The sequence below is a fragment of the Podarcis gaigeae genome (genome assembly GCF_964106915.1).
Source record: "Podarcis gaigeae genome assembly, chromosome: 1".
In the NCBI taxonomy this organism is placed as follows: domain Eukaryota; kingdom Metazoa; phylum Chordata; class Lepidosauria; order Squamata; family Lacertidae; genus Podarcis; species Podarcis gaigeae.
In genome coordinates this window covers 47,896,273-47,922,773 of record NC_139678.1, presented here as the reverse complement: position 1 = coordinate 47,922,773, position 26,501 = coordinate 47,896,273, and the positions used below count along the sequence as shown (strand labels likewise).

The following is a 26,501-nucleotide window of genomic DNA, read 5'->3' as shown; positions in this document are numbered from 1 at the left end:
CCACCTTTCCCTCGGCTGGCTGGGCAGGAGTCCTGCGCGGGGAGCAGCCGGCCTTACCTTAGAAGGCGGCGGCGAAAAAGTCTGGCCCCCATTGGAAAGCGCCTAGCTACCCTGCGGCTGGGCGCGCGTTTCCTCAGCGCGCCGGCGAAGCCCTGACCCTGGGAGGGAAGCGGCTGTTCCCGGAACGCAGCGCCGCGAAAGGTGGAGGGGCAGCCAAGCGCTCCCCACCCTCCTTGCGGCTGCCTCAGGTGTGGGGCTGAACGGGAGCGCTGTCTCTGTCAGCAGGGAATGTAGGAAAACCTACATTCGTGGTGAGCGTGTGGAATAACCTTTCTTTCATGCCCTGCTGAGTAAGCACAGCCCTGCAGAGGGGAGCAGAACATTGTGACCAAGGCCAGGCTTAAACTGTAGGGGGTCGTCGAGGTGCTGCCCTCCAGATGATTTGCTGGACTCCAGCTCCCATCATTCCTGACCATTGGGCTTTGCTGGCCCCGGCTGATGCAGTGGTTCCCAACCTTTTGTTGGCCATGCCCCACCTAAGCATCTCTAAAATCCTGAGCCCCCCCCATATAATTCTTATTATTCAAATAGTGAACTCCTGTTCACTTGGAGGAAGCTTAAAAGGCCATTCACTGTTAATAACTCATTCTCAAATTGCCCCCCTTAAAAATCAAATTGCCCCCCGTTGGGTGTGTGTGTGTCCCACGTTGGGAACCATGGGGCTAATGGAAGCGGGAGTCCAGCACTAGAAGGGCCACAGGGTCCCCGTCCCTGCTAGAAAGAAATTGCAACGTAATCCTCAGACCTAACGGTACATGTAATTCAGAGTGAGTGGGGATGTCTTCACCTGGTGTGCACAACCTTTTCTGTTTCTCAGCTTCAAAAACAGGAGTTTGGGGCTACCATTGGCGCATGCACACTCATCTGTACATGTGTGGTGGCTGGCTCCAATGTACTCTGCAGCGGCACCCTCCCTGTGGAATGCCTTCCCATCAGGTGTCAAAGAGATAAAGAACTACACAACTTTTATAAGACATCTGAAGGCAGCCCTGTATCGGGAAGTTTTTAATGTTTGGCATTTTATTATGTTTTTATATGTATTGGAAGCCACCCAGAGTGGCTGGGGAAACCCAGCCAGATGGGTGGGATATACATAATAAAACAACAACAACAATCATGATACACTATTCATAGGTACGAAATGAATGTGGCTTACATCTGGTATGAGAACAAAACACACTTTATTTTTTCTTGTTCTGTTTAGGCTTCATAAGGATCCACAGTTTACTTTTCACTGTTATATATAATGTATACATAAATAAATACATAGAAGTAAAAAATGGTGGTGGTACAGAATGGCACAGATGGGTACGGGGGGGGGTGATTTTAGGGATGTGCTGTCCAATACCCCTGACAATAGCCCAACTCTCATCCCCAAAGCAAACAGTGTGCAATAATACCACTTTACTGGAGGAAGAAATAATTCCCAGCAACTGTGCCTAGCTGTTTAAAATGCTTGGAAATGGTGATTCCTTCACAATAGGAGCCATTGGATATCTGGGCCAGTTGAGTCACAGCTCTAATGATTCTTCCAGGAAAGCCACGGTGTCTGGATTGGCCCTACAATGCTGCTGTTCTTTGACAATGTCAGCTCACCACAGTCAGTCAGCAGTCCCTTTCAAGGAATTGGCCTGGACAGCACATGGCCTAGAGAGACTGAAGCTTTCACCTTTAATTCACCCCCTTCTACTTGCTTCCTGCCTCTTACCAAAAACAGCATGTACAAAAATTATCTTGGTTTTCTGGCGCAAGTGCTATTTTTTTTTAGTAATGCAAGATTGAAAAATAATGATACAATTAGAAATAATGCTACTCATACATTCTGAGGTCATTTAACTGATGTAGAAGCATAGACTTGGAAAGGACCTCAAGGATCATCTAGTCCAATACTCTACAATGCAGAAATCTCAACACATGACCCCCATTTAATTTGAAACCATACCAGACTCTGCTTATGTTGCAAACATTTGCAAATGTTCTAGCAGTTTTACTGCTGCGCTGACATACCATGCACAAGTGGTGACTGATTGAAAAGGAAATCACAATCTTCAACATATCTAGATACAGCAAAGATGTGGGTCCAATTTTTTTTGGAATGCTTTATTTTTCCATGGAAAAATGAACGAATGCCAACTGCAAGCACAGTATTAAGCAGGCATGGCAGTTTCAAAGTGCTTACCTTTGCTTAATAAAAACAAGTAAAATAAGCATGCCAAATTAGATCACTCTCTAGGGCATCCGAAAATTTGGGTGGTTTAACCAAAGCAGCTGAATTTTCAACATTCACCCCCCCCCCGAAAAACCCACATCACTGCTAAAGAGCATTGAGTTTTCTTTCCTACCCTGAGATTAAGTAATCTGGATTCAATGTGTTAATTAATTTAAATTGCCATGAGAGCCAATCATGGCCAAAAGGTGGAGTGTTGGACTTGGACCCCCTTGCTCAAGGAAATCATTGTGCAACAGACTTCAGTAGGACTCTCTGATCTGATCTGTATGACACGCTAAACCAAACTATGGCACACCAAGATCTTGAGAACATGGAGGCAAAGCTTGTCACCCCTTTGCTCCTCCCTGGTCCTTTTTACTGCTGTGCTGAGCTAAGCTTAGGCTTTTTTTGTTGCCAGAGATCGTGTTTAGTGAGGAGAGACCTTAACCATGAGACCTGGTGTCAGGGGTTCAGTAGCGGCAGTCCTGACACCTGGTTTAAGACCATGCTGAGGCAAATATTAGGGAACCTATCTCCACATGAACATGTACAGGACGCAGAGGGAAAAAATGCTAAATTTTGAAAAAGAACAATTTTCCTTTCAGAAACATTTGGGTTAGTTACCTGAATAATATATATATATATTTCTCAACTGAAAGGACAATCCAATCCTATATGTGTCTACTCATAGGTAAGCACCACTGAGTTCAATGGGATTTATTCCATCCCAGGTAACCGTGTATACTTGTCTACCCATCTTCAGTTTTTCACAGACATTGCTCACTCTCTGTCTTTTGGGTGGTTTAACCATGTCTGCTGTATTTCTGCATTTAAGACAAGGGCAAGGAAGAAATTCTGCTGAGCTTACCTAACTGATCTACAAAGTCACTTCATAACCCTAGGCTAGAACAAAGGAAGTTCAGCAGGCAGCTCTAAAATGCTTATGAAGCAGAGTCAGGAGTCTGACTCAGGGGGGAAGGATTCACAAAAAAAATTCCCTCCTAAAAGTGAAAATATACTTATGTGATCAGTGCAAGAACAGAAATTATTTATTTCCAGTTAGCACCACTATAGCTCTGAAGCCGTACCATTAGATTTTATTTATTCATCACCCTCCACATATATGTACCACATACAGCTGAAAAACAGCACAGAAAACAGCAAATAGGTGTCTAAAACAATTCAAAGTAGACACCCAGCGCAGAGAACTGCTCATCCCACTGGTAAAACCCATTGGAACAAAAATGTCTTCAATTGTTTCTGGCAAGCGCAGATAGTGAGCGCCTGCCGTATCTCATGGACTATAAATTTAGTTCACAAGACTTCAGATGATAGCTCCATTTGTACAAATAATACTTTTTAGGAGTTTTCAGAGACAGCAGTAACTAACATGGTGTAGTGTAGACTCCCAACAAAGCTTATAATATAGCAGATTTACTGTTAACACATTATATTATTTAATCATAATAATAAGTGGTGACTTTTGTTTATTCATAAAAGTGTCCCCATTATTTTCTCCAGTGATTAAGAGGCAAAAGTACAGAAGTCACAGGGGAATCTATTTGCAAGTCAGAACAACTGCTTGGTATGAGTATGTCTGATTCACAAAGAAATACAGAATTACATTCTTTCCCTATTACAGGGAAGTAGATTTTTTCCCCCATCACAGAAGTCATGGGCCTTGCATGGGGGACCTGCAGTGGCAGATGACTGATTTTCAGGTCAATTGTAACCATGTCTACTTAGATAATTATCAATAAAGCACAGACAAAAACAGAAAAAAGTAAACAAATGTTTATAACTACATTATATGTCCCAGTAGACTTGCTGGGGGAAAGGTTTTTAGCATCTAGAACAACACAGCCTGATATCAGTAGGCAAGGGGTTCTAAAGCTAGGTGCTGCAACACTAAAAGGTTAGCTCTTTACAAATTAGCACCAATAAGCCAGAACTTTATTGGTTTTGTATTTTAATATTTACATGAATTTGTTATAGACAGCTGATTTCTATTACAGTTATAAGCTGTTTTTGAGTATATTTTTAAAGTGGAATATAAATATTTCAACAATGTGAAACTTAACGTGAAATCAAGTTTGCTGTAACAACAGGACTCCTGATATTCAGGGTTTAAACTTTAAGATATAAATTCCTAAAAAGATGAGAGTGGGAAGAGGTTTGAAACCTTCAATAACTTTATTGGTATCACTCAGTTCAAAAGCAAAACAACAAACAACCCATAAGCAATAATAGTTTTTTTGTGAAACATGTTCACCAACATTCCTCTCCAGCTATCTCATGCACATCTCTCTGGTTTTCCCTTCAGATAAGAATGAAATGCTTTCTGTTGATCACATGGAATTTTTCAGTTTATCACCAATCTTCTAGATAAGGTGCTCACGCAAAGCAATTCCTATGTCAACACTGCAGCCTCCTAGTAGAGGGGAGCTGCACAGTTTTCTGCCTTATATGGATCAGCTTGTTTGAACAACTACATTAAACTAATGAAGGTCTTTGAGGCAAACATTAAAGGCAGATGTACTTAACATCCCATTCATCCTTTTAAAAAAACTTTTTATTTTCCTGCATTACTGGCTGTCTCAGAGCAAGTTAAACAGGTAAGTATTTCAGAGTTACATAAAGTGTCTTTTTCTCTTTCGTAGGTTAAGTTATTTGATTACATTCAACACAATTGAACATTATGGGTCGAAGAAATGGTAGGGAGTAGAAGCATTTCACTTTTTCCTATGGACTGTTTCCCCTGCTCCATACTGCCTCCCCAATCAGCTTGCCCTGTGGAAAGCAAGAAAGCCACCTAGCAACAAATTGGACCTGGGAAATATCAGGTAGGAAAGAATTTAGGCATGGCTAGGATTGTACTGTAACTACTTGATTCAGGTTAAGAGGTTCTAGCAAGGCCTTGCTCTGTTCTTTGGTAGATGTCAGGTGAGTAGATGCCAGGAACAAAGGCTTTTTGCCTGGGGCTCCTTCCATTTGGAACTCTCTTTCTCAAGCTGTCTTTGATGTTCCTTTCTTTATGGTTTTCAGTCAGATGGAAGGCAGGATAGACCTCCTGTTCCATCTTGTGACTTTTAAAAGTTTGCCTTTTTCAGAGGCCTTTCGTTTTTTGAAATGAGCTGCAAGTAGAGTTAGAACAAGTTCCAGCTGCACTTAATATAGGTTTATATTATACAGCAGCACTCCTTTTCCACACTGGGCAGGCTGGTGCTGCAACCACATTTTATTACCATTAATTTTGCCAGAAAACTGATCTGGGGGAAGAAAACCCTGGACTGCAACAATTTTACAAGATCATCATCTACATGCACTGTAAAAAGTGATTGGCAATTGTAAAGAAAAGGGAAATTATGGAAGTAACATGTAATTTCCCCTGTACAGCAACATTGCAAAACAGTTTACCAAGTCAATAATAAAAAAAAGCAAACACAAGCCAGTCATTTCCTCCCACATCTATGTACCATCCTTCTACATACTCCCCCTATCCTATTTAAATGTCACTTGTATTTAGTTCTTTGATGGTAGGGGGCTCCTTCTCTTACTACAAAGGACACACATACCCTTGTTTTTTCTCTTTCTCCCTCCCATTTTTTAAAAGGGGCAAACAGCTTTGTACCTTCAACCAGTGCATAGCAGGAAATCTTGCTATTGCCTTTGAACTGGGACTTGTGAAGGCTAAATTCTCTGATTCTTGTGAGTAAGCCCTTAGGAACAAAGATCTTTTCGTCTGGGGTTTCTTTCAGTGACTTACTTCTATTTCTCATTGTTTCCATTTCCTAAGGGTTCTTTCTGCTATGATTTCTCCGAATGTTCTACAAGTTCAATCAAAATCTGCTTATATTTTGACCACTCAACTAGTAATGTGTTGTCCATGTCATCATCATGAGCTGCAACTTGAAAACCAGGAGGAAACAGTCCTCACAGAGGTGCAAGCAGGGCACCAACAGCACGATCTTAACCTTGGCTGCTCATAATTAAGTCTACTGAGTTCAGTGCAGCTAACTCCTAGGTAAATGGAGTTAGGATTGAGCCATCATAGACTCTGCTGTCTCCAGCTCCAAGAAGTGCTTCCTTTCATGGCATTCATAGAAACATAGGATACACCCACACTATAGAATTAAATCTTATACAAATTTTAACCATCATGGAGAATCCTGTTAAGGGAGTTGGGAACTGTACGTTTGTGAGGTCAGCATCCTTAACAAATTACATTTCCCAGGATTTTTTTGGGGAAAGCAATGACTGTTAGTTGTATAGGAGTGCCTGAAATGTATGGTGCAAATGTGACCACAGGAGGCTGCCTTATAGTGCGTTTGACCATGGGTGCTCCTAGCTTAGTAATATGTACTCGTTGACTGGCAGAGACTCTCCAGGTTTTCAGATGGACCTCTCTCAGCTCTTCTTGAATATGTCAGGGACTAAACCTGGGACCTTCTGCAAGCAAAATAGATGTTCTGCCACTGAGCGATGGCTCTTCCCTGGGGCTCATCCACAGTTGCTATGGTTTTTACTCCCCACTATTTCCCTGACAGTGAGAAAATGTAGATCGCATGAGATAAAGAGAGCCTGGGAGCCACATCACACAAAGATGTTCATATTTGTCAAAGTACATATCATCAGTGTGACGTCCTAGTGAACATCCTTATATAAGTTACAGATAGGTAGCCGTGTTGGTCTGCCATAGTCAAAACAAAAAAATTCCTTCCAGTAGCACCTTGGTGCTACTGGAAGGAATTCTTTTGTCCTTATATAATACCCACATCTACTCAGAGTGTACATTTGCCTCACTATCTGCAAACATATGTTTGCCTTGTTAATGTGGTACACTTTACATGTAAATATTATCATTGCCACAATCCAGAGTTAAGCATGCTTATCCACTGGTAAGCCATTGAATGGGATGGGCACACTTGCATTTTTGTTGGGCTGCGATCGGTGTGTGTAGCTCTAAGTTTCTTCCTCTCTCCACAAGGAAGGGGCAAGGAAGTTGAGCTGAATACAACTGAAAAGAAAATATCAGCATTACCAGAATTCTCCAAATTATCTCTAGATTGCAGGCCAACATTTCACTGACACATCTTTAAATGTCCATAGCAAATTCATGGGAGTTGTCTGCTGAGTAATTTGATATTGACTACTGAGTGCAAACAGACAAATTAAGTGTAGGGAAGGAGTGACAATCAAGTTCCCATTGGGCCTTTCCTCTTTCTGGTTTGGGTTTCCAGGCCAGCCTGGGAGTGGTTCCCATCCATCTGTGAACAGGCAACTCTCAGGGAGAAAGGGACAAAGAAAAAAGGGCTAGAACAGTATTCCTCCTTTGATCCATACTCTGCTTTAATAAAGAAGCTTTGCTTGCACATCCCACTCACATCTTTCTTCAAAAGGGCGGTAAAGAATCTGACACTACCTCAAAACAGAAGCCTGTTATGTGAACAAAGTGGGATCTTCCCTGTTACATTTCTTCTTTATGTGTGCTTGCTATAGACTGCTAGAACCCACATGCTGTTCACTGAACTATAATAGTGGGCCTCTGACCTTCCATTCCAATAAATAAAGGAGGCAATAAGGCTTCTATTGAAGGCATCACAAGTGGGACTTCTCAACAATATGTTGCAACATGGAGTGCTCCAGTTCAATGTCCAAGCCTTTGTTTGGGATACTTTATTCCATACCTTAGTTTTCTCTTCCCCAAGCTCAATACATTTAGCATTCTGTGGCCACTGAGCATGCTCAGTCTTCATTGACCTGTTTTGGGTTCCCTATTAAGCTCCTCATCTCATTAAAAAAAAAAAAAAACATTATACAGACCTTTGGGTTCCCCTAAGCCAGCCAATACCTTTTTCTTATGTGTAGATGGTCCCATTTTGGCTACATAAGGGGCCACATTAAGAAAAGTGAGTTCACCAATAGTTTATTATGGTATATATCCTCCACCATGTGGGAATACTTTTCTGTCTATGACCCAACTTGTTGCAACAAATCAGATCACAACTATAGTGCTTTCAGCTTTCAGCTGATGAATGCCGTATGTTGATGAATGGTTCAACCAAGCAACAGGAAAGCAACAATACTCCCAAGGTATTTCTCCCCCCACTCCAATTCAAATATGGGAAAATATCAATAGCCACAATGGCTGTGTTCTGCTTCCACTGTCAAAGGCACAATGCCTCTGAATACCAGTTGCTGGGAATCACAGGTGGGCAGAATACCTTTTCACTCAAGTCCAGCTTGCAGGCTTCCCACAGGTATCTTGTCAGCCACTGTAAGAACAGGAGTTGGACTAGATGGGCCATTGGCCTGATCCAGCAGGCTTATCTTATGTTCTGATTCCACATCTTCTCTTTGCAAAATCAGAGTTACATGCTGCTGAAAGATACGGCATATTAGACCATTGCTGAGCTGTGCAGCTTCTGAACAATAACTGCATTCACTGAAATTTCAGGTAATGGGGAAAAATCATTTTAGCTCATCTTGCCGAAGCTTTAAAATGCATTCTAATCATGATGGTCCAAGTTCAGTTCTCTGCTGAAACCATTTACAAAACATATCATGAGTAACTCTAGTCCTTGGACAGAGGAGTCAGCTAATTAGGAAGGTCATCTCTAACATCTCACTCGGCAGACAAAACAAAGACTTATGCCAGGGGGATTCAGGAAAGAAAGGTTATTTTTAATTAAGCCACAATAGACGAGGAACCACAATATTGTTTTGGAATGAAACCTATTTAAAGTAATACACCATTGCTATGGAAACGGGGAACTGTGCTGGAGAGGCAGGAAGGCAGATTGGCTAAGGAGTATTTGAGGAATCCTCAGTTTGATGGTGATCTGAACATCTAATTTTGCCATATCCCTCATCTCTCTAGAAGGTCAACAAGCCATTATCGAAGTGTGAAAGGGCAACTTGGTCAACCCTCAAGAGTGCAAAGAAATGTGGTGCAATTTTAAGAGGATCCATGGGCAGAGTCTGATGGTAGAATACGGGGAAGGGGAAGAAAGAGACCCTATAGAAAAACAGGAGGGGCCAGCACGACCCCTTTCTCCACCTTCCAACCACAATAGGCAAAGGTTGCTGCATGTATTTCCTGCATATTGCTGGGGTTGGGGGCAGCACATTGTGCTTGGTTTGCCCAGTGGGTTAGGGAAGTGATACTGAGAGGAGGGGAAACTGGGTTTCAAGGACCTGGGGCCTGTGGTGCAAATCCTCAAAGTCAGATTCCTTTTCCAAAGAATAATTTCAATGGTAGATATGGCTTAGATAGATGAAGAGCCAGTGGCAGGGGTGGGAAGAAGGTAAGTAAGTAGGAAGCAAGATAATGTGTATAAAATTATGTGTGGTGTGGAAAAAAAGTAGACCCACTTCTTCCTCTCTCATAATATTGGCATCTGGGATCTTCCAACAAAGCTCAGTGGTGGGAGATTGAGGGCAGACAAAAGGAAGCACTTCTCCATTCAGCCACATCGTGTAATGATGGCCGCCAACTTGAATGGCTTTAATCAACCATTGGATACGATAGGTAGCCGTGTTGGTCTGCCATAGTAAAAAAAAAGAAAAAAGAACTGAACAAGATTGTTAAGGAGCTACCCCCACACATCCAAGAACAGATCCTCACTAACACACCAACAGAACCTCGACCAGGAACTTTCTATCTTCTACCTAAAATACACAAACCAGGAAATCCAGGACGCCCCATCATTTCAGGTATTGGCACTATTACAGTGGGTGTCTCCGGTTATATGGACTCTGTTCTGAAACCATATGCCATCAGTGCTCCCAGCTATGTACGTGACACCACAGATTTTCTGAGGAAAATACAATCTTTAAATAATCTTCCCAACAATACTACTATGGATGTGGAATCTCTGTATACCAACATCCCACACAACGATGGTTTACAAGCTATAAGGAACACCATTTCAGATAAAACCACAGCGGACTTTGCCACCAAACTCTGCCAATTTGTCCTTACCCACAACAACTTCAAATTCGGTGATGACCTGTTCCTTCAGATCAGCGGCACAGCAATGGGCACCCGCATGGCCCCACAGTATGCCAACATCTTCATGGCAGATTTAGAACAACGTTTCCTAAACTCCTACCCACTCAAACCTCTCTTGTACCTGCGATACATTGACGATATTTTTATCATCTGGACACATGGTCAACAGACCCTGAACACCTTCCACCAGAAATTCAATGATTATCACCCCACAATCAACCTAACTATGAATCAATCTATGCAAGAAATACATTTTTTGGACACTACTATAAAAATACAGGATGGGCACATAGACACCACCTTATACCGTAAACCAACTGACCGACAAACATATCTACATGCCTCTAGCTACCATCCCAAACATACCAAACAGTCCATTGTATATAGCCAGGCACTACGTTACAGCCGCATCTGTTCCAATTCTACAGACAGAGACTCTCACCTAAGAAATCTACAGCAAACCTTTTTAGAACTAAAATACCCAACAGATGAAGTTAGACAACAGATCAACAGAGCCAGACTGATACCCAGAGAGAACTTGCTGCAAGACAGACCCAAAAAAGAAAATAACAGAACACCTCTAGTCATCACATACAGCTCCCAAGTTAAAACAGTACAACGCATCATCAGAGATCTACAACCTCTCCTGGACAATGACAGTTCTCTTTCTCAAGCTCTGGGAGGAAGACCTTTCATTGCCTACAGACAGCCACCCAGTCTTAAACAACTCCTAACCCACAATAATACTACAACCAGACCTAACACGGACACTGGCACCAGAGCCTGCAATAAACCCAGATGCCAACTTTGCTGCCACATACACCCGGACAACACCATTACTGGCCCCAACAACATCACACATACCATCTCGGGACTGTTTAATTGCTCATCGTCTAACATTGTGTATGCCATCAAATGCCAACAGTGTCCTTCAGCTCTCTATATTGGACAAACAGGCCAGACCTTACGCCAAAGAATAAACGGACATAAATCGGACATCAGGAATCACAAGACAGAGAAACCAGTAGGAGAACACTTCAATCTCCCAGGACATTCTATACAAGATCTCAAAGTAGCTGTTTTACTACAAAGGAATTTCAGAAATAGACTGGAAAGAGAAGCTGCTGAATTACAACTTATCACCAAACTTAAAACCATGGAGAAATCTGGCCTGAACAAAGACCTTGGATTCTTATCTCATTATACATGACAAAGCCATTTTTCACCTTTTCACCCCTTGCTTCTTCCTGTAAGACCTATTGCAGTTTAAGAGTCGTCAACAGGCTCATCACAGCTATCTGCCAATCACCCATTCCCACCAGCCTTCTGAGTAATACCCCTCCCCACCTTCTCACTATATAGAAGGGTCTGGAAACTTCTGTTTCAGTGTATCTGAAGAAGTGTGCATGCACACGAAAGCTCATACCAAGAACTGACTTAGTTGGTCTTTAAGGTGCTACTGGAAGGAATTTTTTTTGTTTTGACATTGGATACGAGTCATTCTGGTTATGTATTAACTCCATGTGTCATGCCTCTGGATGCCAGTTGCTGGTGAACAATATTGAGAGAGTACTATTGCACTCATACTTTGCTTGTGGGTTTCCTTTAGGTATCTAGTTGGCACTGTGGGCACTAGATAGTGGGGCGTCTGCAGATCCACTCTCCCAACGCTGAAATCTCCACTGCATACCTGGATGGGGGTGGGCATTGGGGACGTTGTGGTTCATGTGGTTGCATGAACAGGATTGCTGGATTGGTAAGCGGATAAGCAGCAGCAACACCCGTGTTGGGAAGGTGGATCCATCACACTACTCCTGCTGCTACTGGGATTAGATAGGTCTTTACTGTGGCGCAGAAGGCTTTTCTTAGGCATTGTCTTACAGCTCTGGCTTTCAAGGGTCTTCAGAAAGGAGCCTTCCCCCATCCTGATAGTTGAACTGGAAGTGCCGGGCATTGGGACTGTCTGGGTCTTTCTGTAGACCAAGCCTGTGTGCTCCCCTCCCCTCCTTACACTTCTGAAAGGAGTTTTGAATTATTTCAAGAACAAGTTCTGTCTTGCCAGTCATACCCCTTTGCTCCATTCTACTGCAGAAACTCTGAACAACCTTTTTTCTTCAAAACTAGGGATCATGACGAGCCTCTGGCCAGCACTGTTTGCACAAAAATCATCAGTGTAGGCATCATTTAGGGCATTGTTTCCCAAATGCCTGATATGACTAAAGACCACCCCTTCCCAGAATTAAAACTCGAGGCACACTTCCACCCTATGCCACACAAAAGGTTTACTTTTAGTGTGTGTGTAAGAGTAAGATTTACACACCTTCAGGAGCAGTTCATCCACCTCCAGTGTCTCCCCTGCATTCTTCAGTGTTCTGGATCCACTTCATTCAGACATGAGGATTCCTACCTGGCAAAATAGCAGCAAAGCATCCCATGGCTCTTCGGATCTGTTGTGCTTTTCTTATTGGCAGTGTTCCACTCTCCTCCAACCAATTTAGGGAAATGTGGTAGTAGTTTATCTTAACTTCCATATACGAACTGCCCCAAAAGAACACCTTCACCTGCTTGAGGGTAGGGCAGAGATCAGAGGATAGTTTACACGTTTGGGCAAAAATATTAACTCCCACGTGATTGCATTTAGAGGGCCAGAATAGCAGGAAGCTCTCTTCAAAATATGCTCCACGCTTCTTGGTTTCCTCTCTGTTTGAATGTTACCACCCCACATTTGTTAAGCTAGGTCTTGCGCTATGCTGCTAAGTCTGCAAAAATACTCTTGCACTTCTGGAAAACTTGCCTGGCAGCAGAGGCGCCAGCTTGCACGGGCAATTTGGGGGGCCCAACATCACATGCATGATGTTGCACGTAGCGTGTGCATGACGTCAGGATGTCAGGAGAAGTTGGGGGCAGAGCTGAATGTGGTGGCCACATGGCTTCAGCGGCCAGTGGCTCCCCCTCCTGGCACCATCACTGGCGGGTGGCTTCTTCGATCCTCCTTCCCCTTCATGGCAGCAGGAGCAGGAGGAACCAGCCACTGGAACTGCACTGCGCTTGGCTCCATGCTTCACCTCCATGCTTTTTGGACATTGGGGGGGGGCGGCCCCCACCCCCAAAATATTGGGAGACCCAAAAGGGCTCGGCCCCCAAGAGTTGGCACCCCTGCCAGACAGCACAGCAAGGTCTGTTCAAATGGCTGAACTGAAGGAACAATTGCAGTTGTTTGTATAGGCAGAGCACTGAAACTGACTATTGTGACTTTTTAGCCCAGCATCCAATATTGAGCCACTTTTGCTGTTGTAGATATGAATATACACACTTGGTTGAGCTGGTCAGCTGCACAGGCAGGCAAAAGAGGATCGCTTTTGCATTCCTGCTTTGTTGGATTCTTCCCTTAGTTCTGAGAAGTAGCATGTTCTAAAAATGATATGAAATTTCCTCTGGACATTATTTTTAGAATACTGGATTGCATTCCTAGCGATAGGGCTCCTGACACCCCCTGTTTTTCATTTCAATTTGGATGCAGACAAACCAGAGACTGTGCCAAGCGATAAAAGTGACAGAGAAGAACTCTTTTCTTGATCCAAGACGCTCCTTCCTCCACCCTCAAACAATGAAAGCAGAAATGCTGGCTCCCTTCTCGTAGTGAACACTTTTATGGACTTGCTTAATGAACAGCAAATGTTTCTTCTATTTAGTCATGTTTTTAATACTGAAGCTGTCGGCATTCCATCCAGTCTGCACAGAAGCAAGCCCTGCACACATACACTCCTCAGGAGCACGTTATGTCTAGAAGAAAACTTCTGTCATGGTTGCTTTAAGATCAAATACATTTTATGTCATTCTTCTGGCTTCATGAAAAAAAAAATACACTGTAACAGCCAGCCATTAAACTAGTGCACAACAAATGAAGCACTTAAACTGCTCAAAACTGCAGAAATGAACATTTTTGCTTCCAGTCTGAAACATTTTTGATGGATATTCACCAATAGAGGACTGTTAATCTTGCACACTGGGGAGCAGTGTATAGAAACCTCTGGCTTTTATGTGACTGGAATGTAGCCTACTGTACAAAGGTAAACAGGGATGGCCTCTCCTGTTTCACCACTTGAGGCACAACAGGAAGTGTGACCCTGCCACTGCTGCCTTTGCGCCATCTGCCCTGCCACCTTCGCTGGTGGCAGATAAGCAATGTCGGCACCAGTGCCAATTTGGGGTGAGAGCTTGCTGAAATTGCATGAGATCTCACACGCTCTGCAAGATCTCACGCAATTTCAGTGAGATATTGATGGAAATCAGCACTATCTTACCTGAAATCGCGCTGAACCGGGCTGGATTAACCATTAAGCAAAATAAGCACGTGCTTAGGGCTTCAAGGGAAGGGGGGCACCACAGAAATTTCACAGTGCTGGATTTACCTTGGACCATATGGTGTAGCTGAACCAAGTTCCACAAAGAAGGCTCCCACAGTAAAAGAAAAATACACACACATATACACACACAATAAAATAAAATAATATGCTTTAATCTTGGAAATACAACAAAATTAGAATCTAAAGTGTAATAGAAAGAGGTAGGTAGGTAGGTAAGTAGGTAGGTGTGGGTGCACCACAATCTATTAAGTGCTTAGGGACTCTAAAGCTCTTAATGCTGGCATCCCTTCTCCACTGCCCACGGCAGGCAGGGTGTCTAAAGGTAAGAGACATGCCAATTACCCTGCCCATATTTTACATCTGTCCCACTCTCCCACCAATCTCTAGAGCAGTTTTGCAATTAAAAAAAGTTCCCTTTGTAGTTTGTGAGTGCTTGCTGATCTAACACACCCAACTGGCTACTGTGACATGGAGAGCCTTCCACTAGCAGCGGCCCCTCTCTCCTGTGTCTGGTCATCCATGTAGTGGTGGAGCAAGTTGATCGGGCACCTGGGCAGGGGCGGGGCCAGCTGGGGCAGGATGCTCCGCAAGGCCTTGGAGTCTGCCTGCCTCCTCCCACTCAGCCGCCCCACAGCTGGGAGGGGAGGCAGTGGGTGGACCGTTTGGGCAGCGCGGAGCCTGTAGGCACCCAAGCCACCACGCCACTCCCAGGAGAGACACGTGGCTCAGGAACACTGCAGGGCCTGCAGTGAGTGCTGGCCAGCATTTTGTCACCCCCCCCCCCTTTAGTGGTGACACCCAGGGCGGACCGCTTCCCCCGCCCCTCCTTCCTCCGCCCCTCATCCATGCTCTTATACCTTCTGCAGTGCATTGTACACATGCAGCCTATGATCTGCAACAGCCCGTTAGCAGTGCATCTCGCTGGTTCTTAAACAGCAGCAATCTGGATCAAGCCCCTTGGCTGCTATTTAGCAAACCAAAATACAAGAGCCAGCCAACTGCTTAATGTCATGGCAGTCAGGATCAAACTTGACATAAGAGGGGGTTGCATCTGCTTTTAAAATGTGGGTCTGGTATATTGCATTCTTGCCTGAGTATATTTTGAAATAGTTTAAATATTGTGTAATCAGCTGTGGGAGAGGAAAAGAATTTCATTCAAGCATATTCCTGCACTGAAGATATAAATTTGATGAAATAAGATAATTTATATCCAGGGAAAGGTGCATAGGGGTATGGTAGAGTGCTGTCAAAAAATTGCAACTCTTGCAAGTTTGCTTTCTTTGCTAATGTAATTGAACGGTGCAGTGGATTTTCACATATCCTGTACTTGTGCCAGTTCAGCCCATTTCTTTGTTTGCACAGTGACAGCTTTCCTAGCTAGTCTAATCAATTTCTACGTCGTGATAGACACAAAAATGAAATGGAACCTGATTCAGTTCACCAAAGGTACTAATGAGATGGATCTTTAAATGCTGGCTCTCTTTGAGGTACCTAGATTAAATTTGGTCGTGCAAGTTCTCAGCCCAGTTAATGATATATAGCATTTAGTTTTCTTAAATATTTACTTCAGACATGACCAGATGGTGGGTTTTTATCACTGCTGCTGACCTGTAAGCAGGAGATTGCATGTGATTTTTAAAAACTGGGGAGAGAGGCTGCAACTATCTCTAGTTTAAAGAATGTCTAAAATCTATCTCCAGCCCAAAAGAATGTCTAAAATCCTAACACAACTAGGTCTGCCACAGAAGAGAAGTCATTCTTCTTCCAAATACTTGTAGAAAGTAGAAAATGTTGTGGCCTCTTTCTCTCTTGCCTCCTAATGTTCATCTACCCATTTAGTGGACTAAGGCTGCAATCCCAACACCACTTACCTGAAAGTAAGGATGATTTGTTGATTTTGGTTCTCACAGTTTCTCATTTCTGAAGTAATTAGAAAACTTTTTTTAAAAAAACCTCATGAAAATTCATCAGCATTTTAATGTGAAATTGTTCTAATAGACACTTTTTTGTAATGTACACATTTTTGCAAGTTTTCCCCAATAAAATGCATTTTGGTACTGTATATAATTTTCACCAACATATTTTTATGCACATTTTCCCTTAATTTTTTTGTAAAAAATGGTTGGAGAACTACATCACAAAATTCAGAGGAGTACAAATTTCAAAGGATAACTGTGTGTTTTGGTTTTTGCATGGTTTTGGAAATTTTGAATTTGATATTTGATTCACCTTTAAGTGTGAACTGAATTGGCCATCTACCCCATCCCTACCTGGAAGTAAACCCCAGTGAATTCAATAGGACCTGAGCAGACATGGTAATGAATGTGCTCTGAGCAAGAGGCCATAATCAGGGGGTCATAGACTAGGGATCAAGAATGGGAGGCCCCTAGGCCAAATCCTGACCATTAAGCTTGCTTTCGTTTGGACTGGAACTCAACTTTTGTACAGTTGAAATAAGAGAAGAGTGTTCATAAGCAGAGAATGCTTCATCCTTTGTCATTGCGTGGCTGCTTCTTCTTCTGCAAACAAACCTTCAACTGATGAAGGAACTGAAAGCTAGTAGGGTGGCCTTATTTCCTACTTCACAGAGGGCAGTCCTCTATAGAAGGGTTGTCTAGTTTGTGCCAGTTTTCAAGACACAGAAGGGAGACCAGAGGCCTTGAATAGTTAGCATTTGTATAGGATTCTGTGCTGGCACCTGCTCACACTCTTGTCCTGCTGTGGAGAAATGGATTGTATTTAAATTAAATTATAGTATCTGCTCATGTATATGAGCACATGCATCTATTTAGTCAAAGGCATGGCCCAGCTTTGTCCTCTTTCGCACACAAGTGTGAGACTTGTTTCCTCTTTTGGGGCCATGTATAAAGGGCCTGTGGGACAGTGGCAGTCAGGTGAAACAAAAATGTCTGAAGTGTTAATTCTCTTTTTGATGCTGCATGGAGAAACACTAGTCCAAAGCAAGTGGGGAATTACTACTATGTATAACTGAAATGCAAACTAAGTTATGTACTGAGCATATCCAACCAACAGCCTCAGTTGACTAACGTAGGTTATATCTCATGAGCAACTAGTGCACAGACTGAGAAGGCAGACATGTTAAAAGTATTTCACTAAATTTTATGCATATTTAATGACACCGCTTGTTCATCAGCCAAAAATAATAAATGATGTCAATCTGCAGACTTCAAATCAGTTCTGCCATTCCATGTTTTATCTATTATAGTGGCTTCAACATGTTTCTCAGGAGTACTTACACAGTTGTGGCTCAGTTCCAGTCCTTGGCTGGCTCATGGTAAGGAACATCTAAATTTCCAGCAAATCAGAGATAGATGTTTTTGGCTTTGGTTTGTGCACCAGAGACACTTGTTCCTGTGTGCTCTCCTTTTCGTCTCTCGATCCAAACCAAGACACCCAGAGAGGCTGTTATTATTCAAGACGCCTTGGGAATTATATTGAAGTCTGGTAGCCTGGCTGTGCAATATTAACAGGCAAGCTTTCTAAACATAAAGGCCCTTTTATCAAGTCTGATGTAAAAAGATATAGGGCTCCTGAACTCTGCAAGGTACTCTAAATAAGTTGTAAAGCTTTCACACATGCTTTAACTTAGTGCACAAGTACGGTTGGTGCTTACATTCTTTCCAAAGGTATCAAGGCAAGGATTTCAGCTGCCATAGCCATGACAAAAACAGCACACAAGGACAGCTGAAGACTCTGGAAACCCAACTTGGGACATCTAGTAAAACGTTTAAAACTGTCACTTTTGGGGAAGGCTTTTGTACCATATCAATTCCAAAAGCTGGTCAGTAGAAGAGTGCCACTGAAATCTGATTAGTAAGACATGCTGAACCAATTGTCAGTCTTTGCCATAATGTTTCCAGATGGGAAAGAGAGCAGGTCTGTTCGAGAAGATATGTTAATCATAGCAGGTCAGGTGGGGGGGGGGGGTAGGTGAAAAAGGACATGAAATACCATGGTTGTCTTCTATTCTGTGTAGGATATAGTTTTCTATTTAAAAATAAATAAATTTGAAATTCCAGCTACTAACCACCCTGCTCCAAGTTATTCCTTAAGGGGAATCTGTGCCCCACCCCACTGATGTAATTGGACTTCAGATGTCCAGTGGTCAGGGATGATGGGATTTGGGAGTCCAACAACTCTTGAAGAACTACAGGTCCTCCAGTCCTACCTTAGAAGTTTAATTAGCATTGCAAAATATCTTGTAACGATGAATGCACCTAGCTGACTTAATCAAATAGCTGGCATGGTGTGGTTAATGGTAGCTGTTTGCAATGGTGGACCTTGTCCTCTAGTTGAGAGTTATAGGGTTTCTTGTCGACTTCCTTTCCCAGGAACTGGCCAGGCTAAAATCAGATTCACATTAGAAGTGGAACTGTGTCTGGGTCCACTATCAGATACAAGAGTGATTTTACTAACCACATGCAGAAGGGTTAATATATCTCTTAAATTTCATTCCATTCAAATGAATTACTAATTCTTACAATCTATGGCCTTTTGAACTGTGGAGGGACTACTGGTTTTGTTTGTTCCTATGGTATGTATTTTTGTGATTTTATGTTGTAAGCTGTCCTGTGATTCTTGGATGAAGGGTGGTTAGAATTTTTTTAAAAATATTATTATTATGCAGAGCAGATGTCAAATGATGACCATTTATTGACATTCACTGAGAAAAAAGTATGAAGCCAAGACTTTTTTCAGAGACTGTTGGTGAAATTTTATTTAGAAGGGCACGGCCTAATGGCATGTTGCCAGAAATTGAATTTATTCCACCTTTTGAAATTAGGATTACAGTTGCAGTGAGACCACAACAGTTCAGCAGATTTCAGCTACAAAATTACTTTAGATTCAAACCATAAAATATAGCCTTCAGCAGAGATTTCCAATCTTGAAGCCAATCATTGTGTTCTTCAGAATAGAAGGAAAAACCCACACACCCCTACACTATGGCCGAGTCGATTTTCTTGCTTTCAAGAGCAGAACTTGGCATGAAATTAATTTAGCTCTTGAAGTGAAAAGAAAATTTAGCACACGCTTCACCCCAAACACATGGCTGGGTCATTTTTAAGTTCCAGAAACAAATAAGAACATATGGAGGAATCTGTCTCTTCAGATGTTAATGCTGCCATAAGCCTCTAGCCAGCACAAGTCTGTTAAGTTTAACCTAGTGGACTGCAGACCAATTTGGCTGCATAACAACTCCTGATCTATTTATTTCAAATTGAAAACAAATTAGGCCCAAGTTGTACATATATGCAAGAAGGATACTTGGAAAGGTTTATTCATCTTGTCTATTTTTCTGTCTATGCTGGGGCAACGCATACTCATTTCTACTTGGTTCTTCCACAAACTCTTCAGTCAAGTCACTAATTTTCAGCTCATTTCCATCTATATCAAATTGTAGCAGCACTGGCCTGCTTCACAAGGTTACTGTGAGGAGAAATTGGAAGGACATACTTTGCACAATGCAAGCACATCACTCTCTCTTTCCTCTGTAATAATGTTAGTTGAAAATCAAATAAAGCAGAGGTTTCCTGAAGGGTGCCATTTTAATAGTGGAGAAATGGAGAATACCAAGCAATGTCTGGTATACTACAGTCAGGTCCCAGAACTAAAAACAGTTCATAGAGGAACAGTAGCTAGCCTTCCCAAAGGCAGGACAAATATACGATGGTCATGATTACAGTTGATGGCAATTGTCTTTGGACTTGAGGAGTGGGCCTCTCAAACTCTTTAAAAGCCCTTCTACAAATGAATTGCTAGTGACAACCTTGCGAATGGCTTGAACATGCCCTACTGAATACAATATATCTAAGTTGGCTTAGGCTAACCTTAAATTGGCAAGTTGCACTAAGATGCAGTCTTTAATTCTGCACAACTTTGACGTAGCCACAACTCTGTTGCAGCAGAATTAAGGATGTAATGCTTCTACAGCATCTTTGGTTAACAGAGGTTCTCATTTACAGTGCAAGTAGGTAACTTGGAGAGCTATGTTATTATTTTAGGTTTTGCAACAAGTCTCTCAAACCATCTGTACAATAGCCATAAAAGTTTTGCTGAAGGTATTTTCTTTCACGTGGCTAAAATGAGCCCTGGATCGATCACAGATGGTTGTTGAATATTTCTGCAGCAGTTAACATTGCATATTTTTAATCTATTTTTACACAAACTAGAGCTATCTGCAGTTAGATTAAAAGTTATCTGGTGTTCAAGCATACCTATGACCAAAATATAAAGGTGTCTTTGAGAACACTGAAAGTAGTAAAAGAATTTAATTCCAGAAAGCTGCTACTTATCATTGGAAGGAAAGGTCATCTGCAATATTATCCTTCATTCCCCATAAGGAGAAACATAGCAGAGCCAAACTAGCCAACACATACACGACTACTCTGCAGTTCTTAAAAATATACCCTTCTTTAAATCAATTGCAGATTTGGTCCATCAATGCAGCTATAAGTTAAAGCTTGCAGTCATGTTTTTGTTTTTTTTAATGTAAGAACTGCTGTGTTCTGTCAAACCAATGATTAAGCTGGTTCAGAGTTATGTCTCCCAATATTCACTGGCCAAATGATAGAAGGGATTTCTCATCTATGGGCATGGTGGTGCTATAGTTCTAGCAACTGGGGTCATGTGACCTTTTACCATAGAAATTCTGGTCAACATGATTCATAACCACCCATGATTTTATATTCCAAGTAAAAAATTCAGTAATTTCCTGGCTTTTTAAATGGCAAAGCTTGTTCCCATTTCCTTTAAAATTACTGGGGAGATACAAGTCAATGAAATTTTGGCACCTTACTGTAAGGTCTCCTAATGAGGAATAAGACGTGGAGAGGAGAAACAGTCAAGACAACATAATCCTCAAGGAAAAGTCTTTATTGACTTGGTTGGGTATAGGAGCTGCTGCTCTGCAACTCCACCTGTTTTGAGTGCCAACATATGTGCCTGTAGAGAATAGTTTAAGTGATAAAATGCGGAGGGGGAAGAGCTGCAAAGCCCCAAACTACAGAATGAGTAAGTTCAAGTTACAAAACACACAAAAAAGTTTTACCCCAAGGTTTGTGCTTTCAAGTTACAGTGACAGGAGAGGAAAATCTACTGTATCTGCTAACTATTATGCTATTGCACAATGCTTTCCAATTGCAAAACCATAAGCATTTGCTTTTTCAAATCTTTGCGATGGAGAAACTCCCTCCTCAATGCACTTACACACCCACCACACCACAATCAGATTAATATTAATTATTTGTAAAGCAGATCAAGTTATTCGACTTGAAGCATATCCACTCTGCCTTTCATGCTTCCACTTCTCCCTTGGGCAGTATAATTTCTTCCATCTCCTTTACCTCGTCTTCCAGTTCTTCTGAAATCCCCTTTTTCATTTCATGAAGGTGGCCCCCTTCCCTAGTGATAGCTTAACCATAAAGGAACACTTCCAAAACCAGGGCTGTACAGCTTAGTTGAGCAGCTGTGTATTACAGAAGACCCTTTGCATGAAAAGCTAAGCACCAGTTACTAGATTCAGGAGACACACTTTCCTTTTCATTCATCCTTAAAAAGGCCCCCCAAATTAATGACTGCCCCCACCCTTTAGCCATTGACACAGTAGCATACAATATACACAAAGGAAAATTGTGCAAAGTACTACACAACAGGGCACCTCATTCTGTCATTTTTGGTTTGGTTCTAAAACACTGACCCGGCAATGTAGGACGCTTCTATTGGAAGAATCCCATAGCAAGTGATGATCCAAGGAACGTGGAGAACTCCTCAAATTCCAAGAGAAGTTTCAGCACTAGTGATGCTCCACCACAATGCTTAGCATTTTATTTTTATATTTATTGTTTAAGACAGTGTTCCCAAACTCCACCCCCCCAACTTGAATATTGCTGAGGGTACTGGTGCCACATAATGATTCCCCACCCCCACCTGTTGTAGTAATTGTAATGTGCCATGCCAGGTGCTGTATGGTTTTTAATTGTATTTTTAAGAGAGCTTTTGTGGGCCTCTTGAATGAAGCTCTGGTCCATGTACTTAGTTTGGAAAGCCCTGGGTAAGAGTCACATCAGTACAATATTTCACACAGCCATCATAAATCTTGTGCAGCAAACTATGCTAGCAATCCTACACAAAACTATGTGGGACTAAGGGCAGTATCCAGTGAAGTGGTCCTGTTGTTCCAAGGACTTCTGCTTGCCCAACAAACCTTCCCCTCCCTTGCCCAATCTGCTCTTCAGTATCGGGGTACCACCAGAGCATATTTGGGGAGCATGAGAGGAAAAGCACAGAAGTCTTTGCATAAATGGGATGCCCTTGCTAGATGCAACACTAAGTCCAGATGTACTCAGTGGAGCTTGCTTCTGACTAAAGATGCATAGAACTAGGCTGCAAAGTAGATAGCTGTTTGTTTTGTGGTATAAAGTTGACTAGTTCCAAAGGGAAGAGATCTTAAACATGTGCGGAGTAGGACTCTTACTGAAAATCTTCCCACCCCTCCTTCTTAATCCATATTTGACTTTCCAAAATCTACCATTAAGACATGCTAAAAGCAGTGAAGTATTAGAGGAAAAGAGCTCCAGCTAACACTAAAGGACACAGCAGTAGGGCTGGCACCTACCAACCTACTTTGTAAGGTGGGAAGGGACAGGCAAACTACCCAAAAGCAGAGTACAAATCTTAACAGCATCTAGGGGAACCCCTACCCCCATCACCCACCCAGTTGAGTATGGTTGTGCCAGCCATCATTATTAAAAACTCTGCAGGTAACATACAGAAATTGGCTGATTAACATTTCTGTTTACTTGGAATCCCAGAAGAATTTACCAGTGTCAAGTGTTGAACTGCAAGGCCATCCCCTCTCCAGTATATAACTATTGTATTACAAAAATATATACCAATGTTATGGTTTACCATAAAAAACAAGATAGTCAATACACACAAAAATATTTGTTTAATTGGAAACCATACATCAATCTGCACCTTTTGAACAGTAGTGCAGGACTTGTAAAACCAGGGTCTCTAAAGTCAGCCTACTGTTCCAAAGAAGATCAATTATTTTAAAAAAGGAAAAGAAAAGAAGAGAGAACCGGGTCTCAAGATTCAGTTTACGCTCACAGTTAGCTTGTTAGGTACATCAATATGCATTTTTCTCCTCCGAGTTACACTAACCATCTTTCCTGGACTGTATCACCAGTATCATGCAGACACAAGAGTTGTAGCTACATACAAGATTTCGTGTAGCTTTCCTGCAAGTTATTTTGTAAATCAGGTAATAGTTTAGGGACAGCAAATGAAGCCATGGGAAGTACAGCAGTGCTTCCAGATTATACCTCTAGTGAATTTCAATTGGAGTGGAATCTACGTTCTAATCCAATGACAAATATGGCTACTTTGTGGTAGGAGAGGCTTAATTTTAGAAGAAGGAAAAAGAGCAAGGTCGTTCTGGATACTACCTTAACAGTTTCAAACAAAACCATCTCCTGCTTCTTGAATGAGTAATTGGATTACTTTAAGTACAAACAGCTGTGTGATGTTACTTTACATACATAAACCATGAGAATGCTTCCACCAAATCAAACAATCACTCTTCTTTAAGACTTCAGAAGCATGGGAGAGGGTTAGAAGGCTGCACCCAATTTGCTCCCATTTTCATGTGCAGAAAAACACCCCAGAAGCATCAGTCATAGATGTCAGTTGCCTATCACTCAAGTCAATGAGACTATAAAACCCACAGTATCAACACGCAAATAATTCTTTTCAGAAGAATAAGATTTACAATAGCCACGTTAGGTAGCTAGCTGAACAAACACCACACATCACACGAGAATAAGTCAACTGTCTGAATAAGGATTTACTTGAACAGAACCTTGTAAGGGTACACTATACTCAGTCTCATTTTAAAGGTTGATTAGATTTTTTTATACAACATAGCCCCTGGCAATTTAAAATAGACCCACTGGAGAATGGAATGGAGAACTGGAAATGTGACATTTCAAACCCAGGCTGCGTGTGTTTTTAACTTCTTTTCTGAGGAAGACTTCTCAGAATCTGTGTCTTCAAACTCTGTTCTATGCCTTTTCTGTCGCCCACGGATCTGCGAGCCATCACTGCCTGGAAGATGCAACTCGGCAGCTTCCTCTTTCATGCTCACGGTGTGACTGGGAGAGTCTGTTGCAGACAGGCTGCATTCCTTGTGCAAGGATGTGCATGTCTGCACAAGGCTGCCATTATCAGCATTTAAGTGTAATTGTCTTCCTTGAGCCACAGCCTCCTGCTCTCCAAAACTCTGTCCGTTACTAAGGAAAGAAGAGCGAGGGTGCAAGTGACCATTATTGTGGTTTGCACAGGAATTGTCCATGTTCCTGTCCTCATTGTCATCTGTTGGGTTTCTAGAGTAATTTCCAGATCCACTACAGGTGGCAGCGGTGGAAAATGAATCCTTCGAGACAACCAGCGGGTTGTGGCTGGGTGCAGGTTGACAATTCTGGTTACTTTTCTGCTCCACAAATCCAGCAGGCTGGCTGCGTGGCTCTTCAGTGCAACTACTTCGGCCTTTGCATGTGGCTTTTCCATTGAGCTTCTTCATCTCAAACGAATGCTCCACAGTCCCACCGTTTCCGTTCCCTTGGGCAACGTTCTCTTGATCCTCCAGCTGCCGCTGATTATCGCATTCATGATCTTGACCATTTCTAGAATTTTCTGCCGAGCTATGTTCCTTGAAGTTTTCCTTGTTGCGGTTTTCAGTAGAGGGATCCTGCCCACTTTGGGTTTTTCTGCTCGTTCCGGGTCTCCCTTCACTTTCACCACCTCCATGCGAAGTTTCGCCATCTTTGTTAGCTGCGTAAGACATATAAGAATAGTGGAGCCACCTGAAAGCTTTGTAGATCTTCCTGTCTACAGATTCACTCTCTGAGCAAGGAGAGACCTTCTCTTTGCGGACCTCAGTATTTGCAGTACTCCTTTCGGGAGATGAGGCTGGAGAAGGAGAGAGGTCATCCACTTTGATCTGGGGATAATCATAGAGGTCTTCGCCTAAGTAGGTACTTGTGTTTTCTGTGCTGGCATTTGCATTAGTCCTTTCTTCCTTTTGTGGCTTCTGCCTGCGCCTTAGTGCATTGCGTTGCCGGGTTGAGGCACGGCGCTCATTCAGTTCCTCGTCATCTTCTGTGCTGCTGCTGCTGCTGGAGCTGCTTGAGTCATTCTCTTCGGGACTTGGGGACCTGGGCCTCGGGAAGAGATCAGCATCCAGCTCCGTCTCACAAGTATTTTCATCAGAATCAGACTCATTAGAAAGAGCCAAGAGACGCTTGTCTTGGTACCTCCTCAGTGCAGACAAACGTTGTTGGCGAGAAGCCACAGCTTCTCTGGCAGGTGGAGATTCGGTAGATCTCAAGGTTCCCAGGTTATAGGCAGCTTCATCAGATTCTTCCGTCATGTGAGGTGGGGAGTGATGCAGAGATGTGGAGGACTCAGACTCACTATACCCTGAACGCTCACTTACTCCGGCATGGAGCTGCAGAATTGTGCTTTCACTAAGGTCACTGTCGGAATCAGAGCTCCATCCCTCAATCTCTCGACGGACCAAGGAGTCAAAGAAGGCCATCATCCGTGGATCCTCTTGGACTGACTGATTGGCATAGTCATGAGACAGGCCACTGCCACTGTTAAGCACAAGACTAATGTACTCTTCATGTGTGTACAGACAACGGGAATCATCCTCGATTTTACCATCCAGATCTCCTGTGCAACCAGGCTGCCGGTAAGGACTCCAGATCTGTAAAAAGAATAAAAAGAAGTGTTGCTTTATTTATATCACCCGGTTGCTATTTTAAGG

General features: G+C 42.5%; 1 protein-coding gene and 1 long non-coding RNA gene across 3 annotated transcripts in view; one reads left to right on the top strand and one right to left on the bottom strand.

The window, feature by feature from the left end:
• The first annotated feature begins 23 nt into the window (after positions 1–23).
• LOC310846191 lies at positions 24–5,717 on the top strand. Its single transcript, XR_014565197.1, has 2 exons — positions 24–311; positions 4,930–5,717. It is a non-coding gene; the product is annotated as an uncharacterized lncRNA (long non-coding RNA).
• A 17,882-nt stretch (positions 5,718–23,599) lies between these two features.
• The window catches only part of DCAF5 (DDB1 and CUL4 associated factor 5), a 43,028-nt gene continuing 40,126 nt past the window's right edge, over positions 23,600–26,501 (bottom strand). For both annotated transcript variants that reach the window (XM_083746504.1, XM_083746505.1), the window contains exon 9: positions 23,600–26,441. In XM_083746504.1, the coding sequence (XP_083602630.1) occupies positions 24,660–26,441 (1,782 nt within the window). In that variant the 3' untranslated portion in view covers positions 23,600–24,659. The remainder of the gene's footprint in view (positions 26,442–26,501) is intronic.